This window comes from Mandrillus leucophaeus, unplaced genomic scaffold (assembly GCF_000951045.1).
Source record: "Mandrillus leucophaeus isolate KB7577 unplaced genomic scaffold, Mleu.le_1.0 Scaffold178, whole genome shotgun sequence".
Lineage (NCBI taxonomy): Eukaryota > Metazoa > Chordata > Mammalia > Primates > Cercopithecidae > Mandrillus > Mandrillus leucophaeus.
In genome coordinates, this window is record NW_012101787.1 from 217,185 (window position 1) to 233,726 (window position 16,542).

Below are 16,542 nucleotides of genomic sequence, written 5' to 3' on the forward strand. Positions count from 1 at the left end.
AAGTTCAAATTACAGTCAAGTAAATCTCTAGTGATTGATGTTCTTTTCAAAACAATTTTAAAAAACTAATAATGACCAGCACAATTCTAAGACCCTCTTACCAAAGGCTTCCCCCGAATTCAGACTCAATGGTGTACTTTCAGTACTGTATTTATTTTGGATTTTTACCACTTCCTGGAGGCCAGGAGGAGGCACAGTGGGAGGATCCTAAAAAACTCAGTACCACAGCCATTTTGTTTGTAAGGCAGAGTGGTAGAATTCTGCCAGCCGGTAAAGGTTTTTGAAACAATTTTTAAGGGGGGGCGGGGGAGGGGGCGGGAATATGCCTATTGTTTTCATTTAACCGCTAAATTCATTATTTTATTTTACTTTTTGCACACATGGTAGTTACTGTGAATAAGAAATTACGTATTTTTTCCCCAAGGAATTAGAGATCTCGGAGCTAAAGGAGTCATGAATTTTGTTCCAGGATGACTGGTTTCTCTAGGTACCCTCATGAGATCAAATTGAAAAAATATTTTGATGGACATAGTTTTTACATGGCCAGGTTTGCATGCGGAGGATCTATCGACGTTTTGGAAAGGAGCAACAATTTGCTCAAGAAAAACATGATAATGCTGTTTTAACAAGCAAAAACAAAAACAAACAAACAAAAAACCTCACATCCAAGAAGCCAGAGTGTTCCTTCAGATGTTAAAAGGGGCATTCCCCCGAGCTCACAGGCAGCCGTGGGTGCTATTGTCTTGCAGTGTCACTTAATAGCGAGCTTAGACTTTTGTCATTTGGGTGGCTGTGCTTTTAAAAGCCCAGTGTAAAATGGCACACACACTGCATTTTTTTCCGAGCTGCAGGAGGCGGGGGCAGCGGGGGATAGTGCAGACTGTAGGGACACTGCCCTCCCAGCCAATCAGCGCTCGCCTGCTTGCCATCGCAAAGTTGTTAACCCCAGAGTCTTCTGGCTGTGCTGCCTCCTCTGCTTTTAATCTTCTGTGGATATTTCTCCGATTTCTCCCAAACGCCCATAGATCCTAGGGGAAGCCACCCCATTCGGCCGCCGATCATGGAAGAAAGTATTACTTTTTATTTACCAAACATTTTAAAGATGTTGGAAGATCCGTATGCTGCCTGGAGGCTGTTGTTTCTAGAGACACAAGTATCCAGCCTATATTGTTACAATTTTTTTTCAAGAACTGCCGTCTTCTTTGCCTGCACTAATGGTAAGTTTGTAATTTTCACCATTTATGTCATTCAGTCTTCGAAAGAGCCACCGGCTAAAAAGGATTTTCATTGTGTTTCTTCTAACAAAACCAATCTTTGTATTTTTCTTTAGCTTTGATCTCTGCACGTTCTACCTAATCTTGCCTGGTTAATTTTTACCAAGAGAAAAAAAAAATAGTTTTTTTTTCATTGTTAAAGCTAAATGTTTATAATATAAATTATACTTTAATTACTGTGAACTACAGAGGAACTCAGATATTTCAAGATGGACTTGTTTTGTGCCAGTAATGTTGGCAATGCCAAATATGTGCATATCCTCTTTATAAAAATTATGTCTTACCTAATTTGTCCAGGACTCAATTATCAGCAGGCAAACTATGGATATAGTTTTTTTTAAATGGACCTATTGTGGTTCTCTTGATAGATTACTTGGATACAAACTACAGAAAAGCTGCCCTTGGTATAATGAAGGTGGAGGTTGACATAACCGGGTTTATATTAAGTTATGGCTGTTACTAAATAGTGGATCTTTTATTTGCTGATCAGGTCTCAACTTGTAGTCTATGATATTATTTCTTTGAAGCTCTTCATTAGATAATCTTTGCAGATCTTGCTTATTTTTCTCCAATAAGGTACATTTGGGAGACATTTTGTAATTTTTGGCATTTTTCTAATTTTTTTTCTTTTTGCACACGGTGGGAGATCTTTTTTGTTTTGCATTGATCTGTGTTGGTGGCGCTGTAGTGCTCCTCAACAATTTATGTCAGTTTCACTAAAAGAAAAAAGGAAGAAAAAAAAGAGGTGGGGCAAGATTTGATCTATTCTCTTCTCCCTTTATTTTCTTAAAGAAAGTTCATTTTAGTCAGTGGAAATATTCAGTTGTGTTATTTAAATGTTTTCTGTGAACTGTGAACTGTGGTGAGAGCAGACATGTCGTCACAACCAGTCGAGGGAACATCAGGGACAGGCATGCAGTTTGCAGTTGTTTTATCTGATCTTATTTATCATCTCTATACCACAATTATTCAATAATAAGCTGTCGATTTATCTTTTTAGTAACATTTTGCGTTTTCCTTATATTACAAAATTACATGTGTTAGTGTATTTTCAATTTAACCAAACATTTGAGTTTTAGTTCCTTCAACATTGTAAAAGTTGAATTTCATTTTGAACCTAGGGATTTCTTAAATAACTATTCTAAGTTTCTCCTGAGGCTTTTCTAATAAATAGCCATATAATAATTCCTACATTATTATTTGTTTCATTTTGAAATGATACTTCAACTGAATTTACAGATAGCCTTGTTTATAAAATAACAAATATTTTGGAATAAGATAATTTTTTAAGAATATGTGCACAGTTGCTTTTAACTTTAAAAATTTTGATGTTCACATATCTAAATGCAGGATTATATCTTTTCCATCTTTGTTCTTATTGAGAGTTATCTGATTAGAGAACATGGGATTTAGGCCCAAAGCCTCCCAAGAACAAAAATGTGTTACGATCTGACATAGGTTTTACTAGTCTCTGTAAATATTTTAGTTGTTTATGGAGATAGTAAGTGTGCCCTTAGTTCAAAAAGAAAGTGGGACAAATCAGTAACTGAACCCTAAAACATTTTTTTTGCCACATAAAATAAAAACAACTGAAATAGTATACTAGACCACTTATTCCATAAGATTGAAGAGATTATTTTTTGAAAGAGTGAACATGTCAAGAATTATTATTTAGTGTGTTTATCCACTTTGAAATATGTAAATGCTCGTTTCACTTTTTAATCATTTAACAGGTTGAAGTAAAAGGATGTGTGAAAATGGCTAAAAATAGTATTTCTGATTTTTGTGTCTCTATACTCTATCTACATAACCCTTTCCTTGAACTTCAAAAATAATTATGTATTATGCCCATATTTTGTTTATACTATGCTATAAAAATGTGAAAATGTTCACTGTCACATTTTAGCTATTCGTAAAATGTAAATGCCCCATCAAAGCTGGTTTTTGACATTATAGATTATTTATAGAATGAAATACTGCAGGTGTAAATATATTATCTAACCCTCTGGTTATGCTGGAGAGTTTAGTTCTCTGAAGTTGATCTACCAAATAAAATATACTTTCCAACACATGTATTGCTAAAATAGTCTGCTATTCAGAATGGTGATCATTTTTATTTTATTTAATCTCTGAAAACTAAACATGTGTATATAATGTAGCCCCCTTTTAAAAACAAACTGATGCTATGAAGTCCATATGTAGCTATGCAATGCTCTTTGTTCTCCTACATCATTGACTATTACATCATTGATTATGAAGTAACTATTACAGTTAAATCTTCACTTTTAAAAATCCTTCATATATATTTATATGACAGATAACATTTTATATGTGACTCTTACATCACTATGTATTTAAGGAGGTTGAAATCTATGAGACAAAAACAATTCACTATTTTATATTATTCTCCATTTTAAAATCCACCTTGAGCTTCATTTTAACTCTTGATTCCTTGGACATTAATTTTTTTAATTGATAACATTTTTATAGAAATTTAGTTCATGAGCTTGGTGTGATTGTGATTAGAATTATAACAAATTTTTTTACTAAAAATCTTTATTTATTAAATTTAGTAGATAGAGAACTAACTCAGTCTTTCATGGTAACAGTTGCTAGACCATGGACAATAAAAAATTATTTTTTAAAAATCCCAAAATATCATTTTAGTCAACAGTTACATACTTATTTCTTTCTTGCACACCAATTTTATCAGATAATAGCAAGTAGTAAAATTTACTATATCGTCATATCATTTTTCTCATCCTGCCCATCCCTCTGATGGAGGGAGGGGTTAATGAGTAGTGAAATAACCAAAAAACAGGTTGCAGAAAGCAGAAAGAAATCATGCCAAAGACATGGAGATCTGTAAATCAAACTCCAAACAATAAACCTCAGAAAAATGAACTTGAAATTATGGAGCTCGATCAATAACAGATAAACTGAAAATTATATTAAGACAATGTAATGACCCAATTCAATTTCCTAATTTATTAACTTACATTCATTAGTATTGTTAAAGACTGAGGAAGTTTCAGGTTAGCCAAACTCATTAGGTAATAGGTAATGGTAGGGTGAGGAAACAAAGGGAAGAAAGATTTAGAGATGTTAAGGTGACCAAACATAAAATGCTAAAAATATTAGCCAGGGCTCACCTAATCTACCTTGGAATGAATTTTTTTAAAAGAAGAAAATATAAATTAAAATTCTATCCTGTGAAATCACATACAATATAAACCTGAAATTGTCTGTTTCCAATTCTGCCCACTTCTTGTGCATATTTACCTCTGTTATTTGCTAGATGTGTTACTACTTTCCATAAGACGATACAGATACACTGCTGTCCTCAGCATGGTTTTGCAAAGGAAAACAAGAGGAAAATGATACACAAAATGTGTGTTTGTGTTAGGACTTTGCTTTTGATCTTTCCAAAATGATTATCAAATGGAGAATCTAAAGGGAAAGTAAAGCAGATGTATAATTTTATAAATATTTTTATGAAAAAGTTAAAAGTAGATTTTATACTTGATTTGCTCAACATTTGTTTTTATTTTTATTCGGGGGTTTGTTTATTCTAGATCCTCCCCCATCCATTATGTATCATTCTGAAAAGACGCTAGGGTGCAATATTAAGTAAAAGAGGCAAGGATTCCTGCTGTAATGGAGTCTACACTCCAACGTGGTTCAGAGTTCTAAAGACACTTTCAATCTAAAGTCTTAGATGTGTGAGGTTCCCAAAGGAAGGCCAAAAAATATTTTTAAAATTTAGATCTGTTTAAATAGGATTTGACAAGTGGTATTCCATTGAAGGACCATTATTCGGGCATCAAGTACTCACATATTGGGGTTGGGAGAGGATGTAGCCCTTAAGCTTTAGATATAACCCAAATAGATGCTACAGATGGTTGCCTAATACAAATTCCTATTGCAAAATGAGAAATAAAACTTTGACATATTGGCTAGAGAAAAGAAATGAAGAGAGGATCGCTCTGGTAGTAGGAGTTTTGTGCATGTCCCTGTGGGATCAATTTGATGAAAACATTTTCTAAAACATGGTAGGGCCTCATTTTTCACATTTTGCTCACAGTACCATCAAATAAACATCAAGGTAAATATAAACTGCGAAGATGAAGCGGGGAAATAAAATTAGTATTGAAGTATTATATTAGAACTAAAATTTTTATTTTAGAACCTTCTGTAATAATTTCTAATGGTATATATAACAGAAATTTTAAAAATAAAAACAGTTATCTTAATTTATGAAAATAATATAATTAGATACTTAGCTAATGGTTAATTAGTTAAACATATCAGGTATGGAGCAGGAAAGTAAGACTGATGTTATTTCTATACAGATGAATTGGAGGAGAAGGAACTATTTATTAAGGAATCTCTATGTGGGTTAAGATGATCTCAGGAATAAAGTTACCAGATTATTGTGTCATACAGCCAATTAATCTATAGTAGCTGGATGTGTTATATTATTTAGTTTGCTTTCATACTAACATAGAACCCTCCTGATAGTGGCATAAAAAATAAATATATTTATTTTTTCAACTAAATGAATAATCAGGCGGCAAGTGAGTTCTAAGTTTGGTTCAATAGTGAGTTCTAGGTTTGGTTCAACAATGTTATTAAGTTCCTTTAACCTTTTACGTTGCCATAACATCAGCAATGTCTGTCCTCATAGTCACGAAGTGGCTGCCGCTGACCCAGGCATCATATCCTAATATTAAAATATCCAAAGTGAGGAGAGTTACTCTTATTCATCTTGTTGTTAGGGGAGAAATCCTTTTTCAGAAGCCCCATAGCACAATGTTTCTTAGAGCTCATTGGCCAAGTCTGTAGGACGTGCTCACACCTAAACCACTCACTGACAAGGAGACTGAAATTACCAGGATTGGTTTAACTAGGGAAGATGCTTAGAAGGGTGAACACCTGCTTAATATTTACAGTTCAATAAGGTTAGCACTTAATTGCTTTGCGTAAACTTGAACTGTTTTGTATAAACATTCTTCAATGATTAAAATATAAGTATCTGTTTTCTCAGTGGCCAGATATGTCACTCGTGGGCTAATTTTAAAAATAACAAAAACAACATTTGATTAGAGATTACTATGTTCCAGTCTCTAGCCTAAATGCTACCTCTATCTCATTAAATCCTCACACAAAATTAGGAGATAGGGCAATTATTATACCCCATTTGCAGTCAAGGAAACTGAGGCATAGAGAGGTTTATACCCCTGAGGCTAGGCCCATGTTACATAGAAATGAAAAAGCTAGGGTTTGAACTTGGGAAGTCTGAAATCAGAGCCTGTGTACTTACCTCCTCTTCTTTACTATCACATGAGATATTTGTAAAATTGGTGTTCTCTAACTGTTATTTTATTTTATTTTATTTTATTGAGGCCAAGTTTCATTCTTGTCACCCAGGCTGAAGTGCAATGGCGCAATCTCAGCTCATTGCAACCTTCACCTCCTGGGTTCAAGCGATTCTCCTGCCTCAGCCTCCCAAGTAGCTGGGATTACAGGTGCCCGCCACCACACCCAGCTAATTTTTTTTGTATTTTTAGTAGAGATGGGATTTTACCATGTTGGTCAGGCTGGTCTCGAACTCCTGATCTCAGGTGATCACCCACCTCGGCCTCCCAAAGTGCTAGGATTATAGGCATGAGCCACCGTGCCCAGCCTGACTTGTATTTTAAATGCGCTCTATGATATTACTGTTGAATCTTCTGGTTAATTTATTACTTTGTAAATCTAACGATGTTTTCCTAGAATGAGTAATTGGCCTTCTGATTTATCAGTCGTATACAGATGAAATTTTGTATGTTGAATTTGCGTCCGATAGATTTGTACTTGTACATTACCTCCTGTCTTCAGGAACATCTCATGAAATTCTTTCACACTAATTTTTACAGGGAAAAGAAGATCAAAGCCTAGAGATTCAGTGAGGCCTTATTGAAGCGGGTAAATTCATGATTCATAACATTAGGTCCAGATGGAATATTGGCATCTATTTCACAATGTATAAGGCCAATTGTATGTACTGAAATGTTTCAGTCCTCATAACTGTGGCATATATGGAAGCTTTCACCTCTGAGACATTTTGAGGGGTTTTGTTGTACTCTAGATCAGTGGATCTCAAACTTTGGTGTGCCCTAGAATCACCTGGACGGCTTATTAAAACACAGATTGCCAGGCCCCCGCCACAAGAGTTACAGGTTCAACTGGCCTGTGGTGGGGCATGAGAACTGTCATTTCTAAGTTCGCAGATGATGAGATGCTGTTGGTCCAGGCAACAATATTTGAGAACACTGCTCTAGAGTATCAGATACTGTCTGCCATGATAAGTATTTTGGCTTTGAAGTATGGATTGTAAACTTTGAAAGGGTGTCATTTAATATTTGGCAAAAGAAATTAATAAATAGGATGGTCAGGGTAGGCTGATTGAAAAGGTGAAAGTTGAGCAAAGACTTGAAAGGGGCATTTTTTTTTTTTTTTTTTTTTTTTGAGATGGCGTCTCCCTCTGCTGCCCAGGCTGAAGTGCAGTGGTGCCATCTTGGCTCACTGCAACCTCTGCCTCCTGGTTTCAAGCAGTTCTCCTGCCTCAGCCTTCCTGAGTAGCTGGGACTACAGTGCCACCCCACCCAGCTAATTTATGTGTGTGTGTGTGTGTGCGTGTATTTAGTAGAGACGAGGTTTCACAATGTTGGCCAGGCTGGTCTCGAACTCTTGATCTCAGGTGATCCACCCGCTCGATCTCCCAAAGTGCTGGGATTACAGTCATGAGCCACCACGCTTGGCCATGGAGGATTCTCCTTATACTTTAGCGTTAATATCACATTTAAAATTTATTTGCCAATGATTCATGAATGTATTTTTAACTTTTTAAAATAGCACTCATACTTTACAAATGATTTTTTTCAAAGTAGGTAAAAGTAGAGTTTAGTTTTGCTCAATATCAAGGTCCATCGGTGAAAGACCTGAATCTGTGTCATTTTGCTGTTCTTCTCAAGATTTTATTCCACCAACCACCAATGCCCCATATTCACTAGTAGGACATAGTATCCATGAGACTGAGAAAGGGAGGCTGCCATGCCAATGACCTATATTTAGCTCTGAAACTCAGGCCACTGCTCCAATCCACTGGAAACTCTCCATCCTCCAAGATAGAGGTCACAATCCCCAGTTGAAAAACACTGCAACATGCCAAAGAATGAAGAGGACCATTTCCAAGAGTTTAATTGCTTCGTGTTTCCATTATTAAGCTATGAGACTTCAGAAATTTTTAATTCTGAAGGTGTTCATTCATTTTTCAAGAAACAAATTGCCAACCTAAATGAGGGAGGAAAAAATCAGCAAATTCCATGTCCTTTCTATCCTCAGAAGCCATTATAAGCTTCAAGCCATCCTTCTATACCATTGGAGGTCTTCTTAAGAAGCTGGTATGAAGTATCCTGAAGAGGCATAAGTAGTAAGTTTGGGCTAGTGTGGTCTAGTATTAAAAAGAGTCATTCAGCACCTATTTAATAGTAGACTCAGATCATTTAAAATTGCCTAAAACTCCACAACTGTGCTGTCCAATACAGTACTCACTAGTAACATGTGACTATGTGTATTTAAATTTGAATTAATTTAAATTTTAAAGTTCATTTTCCCAGTCACACTATCCACATTTCAGTTGGTCCATAGCTACACCCAGGTAGTGACTACCATATTGGACAGCACAGGTTTATAGCACATTTCCATGACTGCCCAAAGCTCTGTTGAACAGTCCTGGTCTAGAATGATCCTGGGTCCTTCAGATCATGTGAGGCTCACACTCTTGCGCCAGTGGTTCTCAACTCTGCCTGTATGGAAAATCACCCAGAAACTTAAAAACAAAATGTCTATGCCCTACCCTAAAAAGTTCTGGTTTAGTTGGACTGGATGGGATCTGGAAATAAGAATTTCCCAAAGTTGTCCATGGGATCGTAGCAGTCAGGGTTGAGAATTGCTAAGTTACACAGACAGGCTGACGGCTATTGAAGCAAGCCGCTAAACCAAAAACTTGGGGGAGGTTTTTGTAGACTTGCCAGGCTACTTCTCATCTCCATCTTTCAAAACCTACAATCCAACTCCTAGAAGGTGAGGGAGGCCCAGACCTAAATAAAGATTAACGACGTTGAAACCAGTTCTGTGGAGTGAAGCAATAAACTGACTGCCTAATGAACATAAACTTTTGCTGGAAGAAAACCAGCCCTGTGACTCCACTTCAGTTATGATGCCCTTCAGAGTGAGTTTTCTATTATTGAAAGGCTATTCAGAAGTTAATTCTAGTCTTTAAAATATATATAAAAAGTTTTTAACTTATATATTCAAAGTAGTAGTTCTCCATTATGTTTTAAAATTTAGTATACAAATCTTATCACATTCATAAATCTTGCAACTTTTAGAAATCATGATCCTTTAAATAATATCTGGTCTTATCTGTAGCATGACTTAATTAAACACCTCCCAAATTTTAACACTGAATTTATAAATTTCGTACATATAATTGCCTTCTTTAGTACTTTGTAAACATTTTCAAGAAGCTAAAATCTTACAGATCTAATAATTTAACTTCTAAACATGGTAACTCTTAAGTTCGCTCTAATGTTTCAATAATACACATAAACTTAGTAAGAATTCTGCTTGAAAGTCTAATAGGCTGACCTCCTATTCCATTAGGTCAAGTGTTCTTAAATAGTACAATTACTTACACTAAAAAAATATTGCAGTACTTTCGACAGCACATTCTAAATCTTTCTGGAGTTAAAATATGCTTACCTGTTAAAACAACCGTTATGACCTACCCAAACAATTTGGGGTGTTACCTTCCCCAGTGAATTTTTTGGTCTGCCTTCTTAGCTTGTTCAAATTTTTTGACGAATAGTGGTTTTGGTTTGAATACAACTAGATCCTTGTCTGAGACACTGATGGGGTGTACTGAGCCTTATTTATATTTACTGTTTTTTTATATTAAAAAAAGATATTCTGAAGGCCTACTTGTCTTAGATATTGAGTCATATCATTACTTATTTTCAAGTCAGGTTAGAATCTATGGCTATGTCAGTTGAAAAATATCTGGATTTTGCACTTCCTATCCTTTTAGAATATGTAGCTGTCTTTTATCTCTAAATCTACACACCTTTGAACTTGGCAGAATGTCATATTCTTCCACATTGTCTCGTAGAGCAATCAACTCTTCCAGATATTTCTGCTCCTTGACTGACTGAATTTCTCTCATTGCTTTGTCTGGCTATGTGGTCACAAGTTCCAATGTTATTCTATTGACAAGGTTTTTTAGCTTCCAGAATAGCTGACCAGAAGCCTCTCCATCCACATTTCTATTGCAGACATTAGGAGAACACTTAAAGTACACGGCTTTGTCTGATCTGTTCCGAGTTCCTAACTTTGCCCTTTACTACCAATTGTCCAGGCCCTCAGTTTCTTCTTCTATCAAACAAGGTAATATTACTTAACCTCACATGGCTGTTGTGAGAACTCAATGAGTTAGTGCATCTAAAGTGCCTTGAATAGTGCCAGACTTGCCATAAGTACTCAAGATGTGCTCTAAGTTCTGTATTTCTTAGGCAAACCTGATTTCAGAGATCAAAATAGGCCTTACACAGTGCTATGGGAATTTAAAAGATCACCCCATTCAGGAGTATGGATTTTGCAGTATTACAGATGCTCGCTGGAATAGATCATTATCTTCTCCAAGTACTCTATTAATGAGTCAGATACAATATAAGGTTTATTATCTGCTTTTCTTTCATTAAATAAATCTTTATTGAATTTCTACTACATTAAAAAAAAAAACAAAAAAACAAAAAAACAAAAAAAAACACTGCCATGAGCCATAAAGGAGAAGGTAGTTTTGACTGGAACCTTGAAGGATGGGTAGACTTTCAGCATATAAAAATTGAGAGAAGACCTTCCAGGTAGACAAAGCAGTGTGGGCACATGCAAGGATGGAAGAATGCACATGACTTTGGGAAACGCAGCTAGAAGTCAGTGCAGATAGAGAGTAAGCTATAATGTGCAGAGGTTAGACACTGGGAGAGATAGGTCCATGAGAGTAGCTTGGACTAACACAGGGAGGGTTTGGAATCCCAAGCTGGGGAACGTAGAAATCAGGCATTGCCCAGAGAGCACCAGTTCAAATGCTTGCGTCAATTGCCAGAAAATGATGAAGGGATAAATAAAGAGGGAACTACTTCTTTCTTTTATTTGTCTGTTAACCCATGTGGCATTGTGGAGAAAAACTCCAACAGTCTGGGTCTCTTGCCAGGTAAGTTTTGATAGGGGGAGTAAAGAGAAGTAGTAAAGGTTGGAAGTTTGGGACAATTTTCGGTAAGTGTGGACACTGGACAGCAGGGGGCAGCATAAGGGCACCAAAAAGTTGAAAGATGCAGAAGACATTCGCTTATGTAACATTTCCTGACAATTAGGAGTTTACATTTATAAGGCTACTTATATTAGTAACTTAGCATTCTTCTCCCAGAAATGAACAGAGGTTGACAGAGAAAAGAAGAAAAATAACAGTTGCACTATATTAGGCTGGCTAACAGCAGAATGGCGCTGCTGTTTATTTGAGAGGATAGAAACAGGCAGTTGTCTGCTTATTATTTCCTTTCAAATAAATACAAACTCAGAATTCAATGCAAATGTGTACATTTCAATTGGAAAACACACCTTTATATGACTTTACGATTTTGCATTTTTTAAAATACATTTATTCAGCTGTACTGTATTCACAAGTTTTCCTAGTGAAAAAGTGGGGAAACTTGAAAAAATACATATAATTTTAAAATAAATTGAAAGTTTAATATACATGTTATTTTATATGCCAAATATATGGAATTGTAAATTTTGAATTTTTATGATTATGAAATTTTCTGGACTTTTAAATAACTTTTTTTCTTTATGTCTAAAATTCAAAACTATCTATATTTAATCAGATTTTTTTAGTGAAATTCATCTCTTACTAACCTTTTTAAAAGTTTCTTCAGCTTATTGTTTTAAAAAAGTTTGGGGCCGGGCACGGTGGCTCATGCCAGTCTTTACATTAATAAGAATAGCATAAGGCTGGGCACGGTGGCTTATACCAGTAATCCCAGCACTTTGGGAGGCCGAGGCAGGCAGATCACTTGAGGTCAGGAGTTTGAGACCAGCCTGGCCAACATGATGAAACCTCTACTAAAAATACAAAATTTAGCCAGCTGTGGTGGCTAGCGCCTGTAATCCCAGCTATTCGGGAGGCTGAGGCAGGAGAATTGCTTGAACCCAGGAGCCGGAAGTTGCAGTGAGCCATGATCGTACCGCTGCACTCAAGCCTGGGCAACAGAGCAAGACTCTTTCTCAAAAAATTAAAAATAAATAAATAAATACATACATACATACATAGTTTGGATGGTTAGTGATATTAAGAGTGGAAAACTGGAAAGTTCCACGTAGATTTTTTTTAGCTCTGGAATTTGCCATGGCAAAAGCTGCATTATACTCACCTGAAATCTCTCTCTCCAATTTGTGAGGAAGATGGTAGCACACTGCTTCATACCTTCACACTTAAGGAGAAATCTCTCTGTCTGTGTTCCTTCATGATTCTTTCAATGTCTGTCACACGTTTGAAGGTTGTGATCACTGTGTGGGTTGCACTTTGTGTGCTGCTTTTGTTCTCTTATTTTGCTTTTTTATATATACTTCTTTGCATGTATTATATAATACCTCATATTTATCACTTTAAATGGCCAAATAAATTGGTGGCAGACTATTCTTATGATTATTGAATACTGATTTCCAGTTTTAATAAGGAAAATCTGAAACAATGAATACATTTGGGGATTAAGCTGGTTAACATGAAACTTTATTCTTCAATATCATAATTGAAAATAAATTACTCTGTAAAGTAACTTCATGAAAAATTACCTATATTTTTCATTGTAATCATTTGTAAATCTGGGCATATAAAGATATCAAATTATTTAAAATGTTACCTTTCAAACCAGAGTTTACAAGCAGGGTGTGCCTGCTTGTGTTTGTAAGAAGTAAGTTCACTAAGGGCAAGAACAACATTTTCTTTTATATTTCCCCTGGCATATAGAACAATGCTTTTGCACAGAGGTGGGGCCCAATAAACAAAACAAGGTTAGGAAAAACTTATTAAAGCATCATACGAAACATAAACATGTTTTGTAATGTAGATTTAAAAGTACTCTTGTTGTTGTTGTTTTTAGGCTGAGTTTCGCTCTTGTTGCCCAGGCTGGAGTGCTGTGGCATGGTCTCAGCTCACTGCAACCTCCTCTTCCCAGGTTCAAGCAATTCTCCTGCCTCAGCCTCCCAAGTAGCTGAGATTACAGGCATGTGCCACCACGCCATGCTAATTGCATATTTTTAATAGAGATGGGGTTTCACCATGTTGGTCAGGCTGGTCTCAAACTCCTGACCTCAGGTGATCTACCCATCTCGGACCCCCAAAGTGCTGGGATTACAGATGTGAGCCACCACACCCTTCCCTTTTTTTTTTTTTTTTTTCCTTGAGACGGAGTCTTCTTCTGTTGCCTGGGCTGGAGTGGTGCAGTGGCATGATCTTGGCTCACTGCAACCTCTGCCTCCCAGGTTCAAGCGATTCTCCTGCCTCAGCCCCCAAGTAGCTGGGATTACTTACAGGTGTACACCACCATGCCTAGTCAATTCCCTTTTTTTTTTTTTTTTTTTTTTAGTAGAGACAGGGGTTTCACCATGTTGGCCAGGCTGGTCTGGAACTCCTGACCTCAAATGATTCACCTGCCTCAGCCTCCCAAAGTGCTAGGATTACATGCATGAACCACTGTCCCCGGCCTAAATGTAGTCTTCATACTTCCGTCATATGTTTCAAATAGTTAAACTGGTTAAAGTGCGACTGTTATTGTTCTTGTTGTTGTTGGTATTTTTCTCAGTGCCTAAATAAGACTGTGTTAATTATTTTCTTACATAGAAATTCTCCTCACTTTCTAGTGAAACTATCAGACTAATTGCAGATCTTTTATTACTAGAAGGTTATTTTGATCTGCTTTAGCCTTTATTCTAAAGTTTGCATCTTTTCATATTAGTTCTGAATCCTTGGTATCTAGTTTTAGTAACATATTTATAAACAACACTGATTCCTGAAATCACATTTGACCACACTTAAGGCAGAGCTAATTCCACTAACCACCCTATAAGAACATTTTGTTTAAGTGTCAAGTGTCACCAGTTACTAACTAATAGGCCATAACCTCTCTGACTCAGTGATTGAAATTACGTTCCCTAGGGCATATCTTCCAGAACTTTTTCTCTTATACTCCTCTTAAGTGTTTTTTTTTTTACTATGTAAACCAGGGGTATCCACTCTTTTGGCTACCGTGGGCCACATTGGAAGAAGCAGAATTGTCTTGAGCCATAAAATATACAAACGCTAGCTGATGAGCTATTTTTAAAAAATTGCAAAAACATTTTCATAATATGTTAAGAAAGTTTATGAATTTGTGCTGGGCTGCATTCAAAGCTGTCCTGGGCTGCGTGTGTCCCACAGGCCACAAGTTGGAAGGTTGCAGGTTGGACGAGCTTGATAAATATATAGTTAGAAAATACTAAAGGCATAGTTTCTTTAGAAATCACATGTCTCAAAGTAAATTATCTTTGAGAGTTGAAAGAGTTGAGAAGGGTCGAGTCTTTTCAAAGCTGAAGAGATAGAAGCCCAGGGAGATTAACATCAAGATCATTCAACTAGGTGGTGGCAGAGCCAGGATTGAAACTTACATTTTTTTTAAATAAAAGCTTGCAAATAACTACGTAATACAGTTAAGGTAACCTAGCATGGATTAATTTTTAATTCATTGATGACTCTAATTATAAACATGTCACATGGCTTAAAAAAATTTTTGCTTTTTAAAAATACCCTTAGTAACCAACATGATGGGGACGGGCACAGTTGCTCATGCCTGTAAGCCCAGCGCTTTGGGAGGCTGAGGCAGGCGGATCACCTAAGGATAAGAGTTTGAGACCGGCCTGGCCAACATGGCGAAACCCCATCTCTACTAAAAATATAAAAATTAGCTGGGTGTGCTGGTGGGCACCTGTAATCCTAGCTACTTGGGAGGCTAAGGTAAGAGAATCGCTTGAACCCGGGAGACACAGGTTGCAGTGAGCTAAGATCACACCATTGCACTCCAGCCTGGGTGACAAGAGTGAAACTCCATCTCAAAAAAAAAAAAAGAAAAACACAACATAATGGACACAATACTATTATAAAATGAGACTTTTTCTCTGTACATAAAATGGTTTTGTTTTTTATTCCCACTGAGAATTAAGAAAAAGAGAATATTTTAAGAAAGACCATTATACAGAGGATAGTTCAAAATTCATGCTGAAGAGCTATTGCTTTTCAAGTAGATTGTGCAAGTTTAGCTATTTGAAAAAGCACAGTTATTGGAACAACTCAAGAAAACAAAGGCAAAAAGAGTTCTGTTAAGACAGAAGAAGGGAAACTATATATTGGAAATACACACAATAGTGTCCCCTACAAGCCTGGTGTAAAGAAGCTTATATATACATGTGTGTGCACACTAGTATTTTTGTGAATTGAAAGAGAAAGGATAGGGTTTGAGAATTTATTTAAGAAGGAACGCTTTTTTAAAAATTCAGAATAGCATTTCTTTCTCTTAAAGGTCTAGGTTTTTAGTATTTTTGTTCAAGGGAAAGAATGACTGACAGCTAGTATAAACCCAGCTTAGCACTTATGTTAAAATGAAGGTAATTAGAACCTGGCTCAGAATACTCAGGGGCAACTGACTTTCTACCCTACACTGAAAATTATTCCTTACTCTTTCTTCAAGAAAAAATGGGCTGGGCATGGTAGCTCAAGCTTATGGTCCCAGCACTTTGGGAGGTCAAGGCAGGCAGATCCCTTCAGCTCAGGAGTTCGAGACCAGCCTGGGCAACATGGTAAAAATACAAAATTTTCTCTGCAAAAAATACAAAAATTAGCCAGGTGTGGTGGCACATGCCCCGTAGTCCCAGGTACTCTGGAGGCTGAGGTGGGATGATTGCCTGAGCCTGGGAGATCAAGGTTGCAGTGAGCCGAGATTGTGCCACTGCACTCTAGCCCAGGTGACAGAGTGAAACCCTGTCTCAGAAAACAGAAGACAAGAAAGAAAGAAAGGGAGAGAGAGAGAGGGAGAGAGAGAGAAGGAGGGAGAGAGAGAGAAGGAGGGAGGGAGGGAGG

At 36.6% G+C, this 16,542-nt stretch overlaps 1 protein-coding gene and 1 long non-coding RNA gene across 3 annotated transcripts in view; one reads left to right on the top strand and one right to left on the bottom strand.

The window, feature by feature from the left end:
* Positions 1-514: 514 nt before the first annotated feature.
* EPC1 (enhancer of polycomb homolog 1 (Drosophila)) overlaps positions 515-16,542 on the top strand; it is a 122,683-nt gene continuing 106,655 nt past the window's right edge. For both annotated transcript variants that reach the window (XM_011977298.1, XM_011977297.1), the window contains exon 1: positions 515-1,217. In XM_011977298.1, the coding sequence (XP_011832688.1) occupies positions 1,215-1,217 (3 nt within the window). In that variant the 5' untranslated portion in view covers positions 515-1,214. The remainder of the gene's footprint in view (positions 1,218-16,542) is intronic.
* The window catches only part of LOC105537656, a 28,789-nt gene continuing 17,451 nt past the window's right edge, over positions 5,205-16,542 (bottom strand). Inside the window, exon 2 of the long non-coding RNA XR_001005754.1 lies at positions 5,205-5,390. This is a non-coding gene — a long non-coding RNA (uncharacterized LOC105537656). The remainder of the gene's footprint in view (positions 5,391-16,542) is intronic.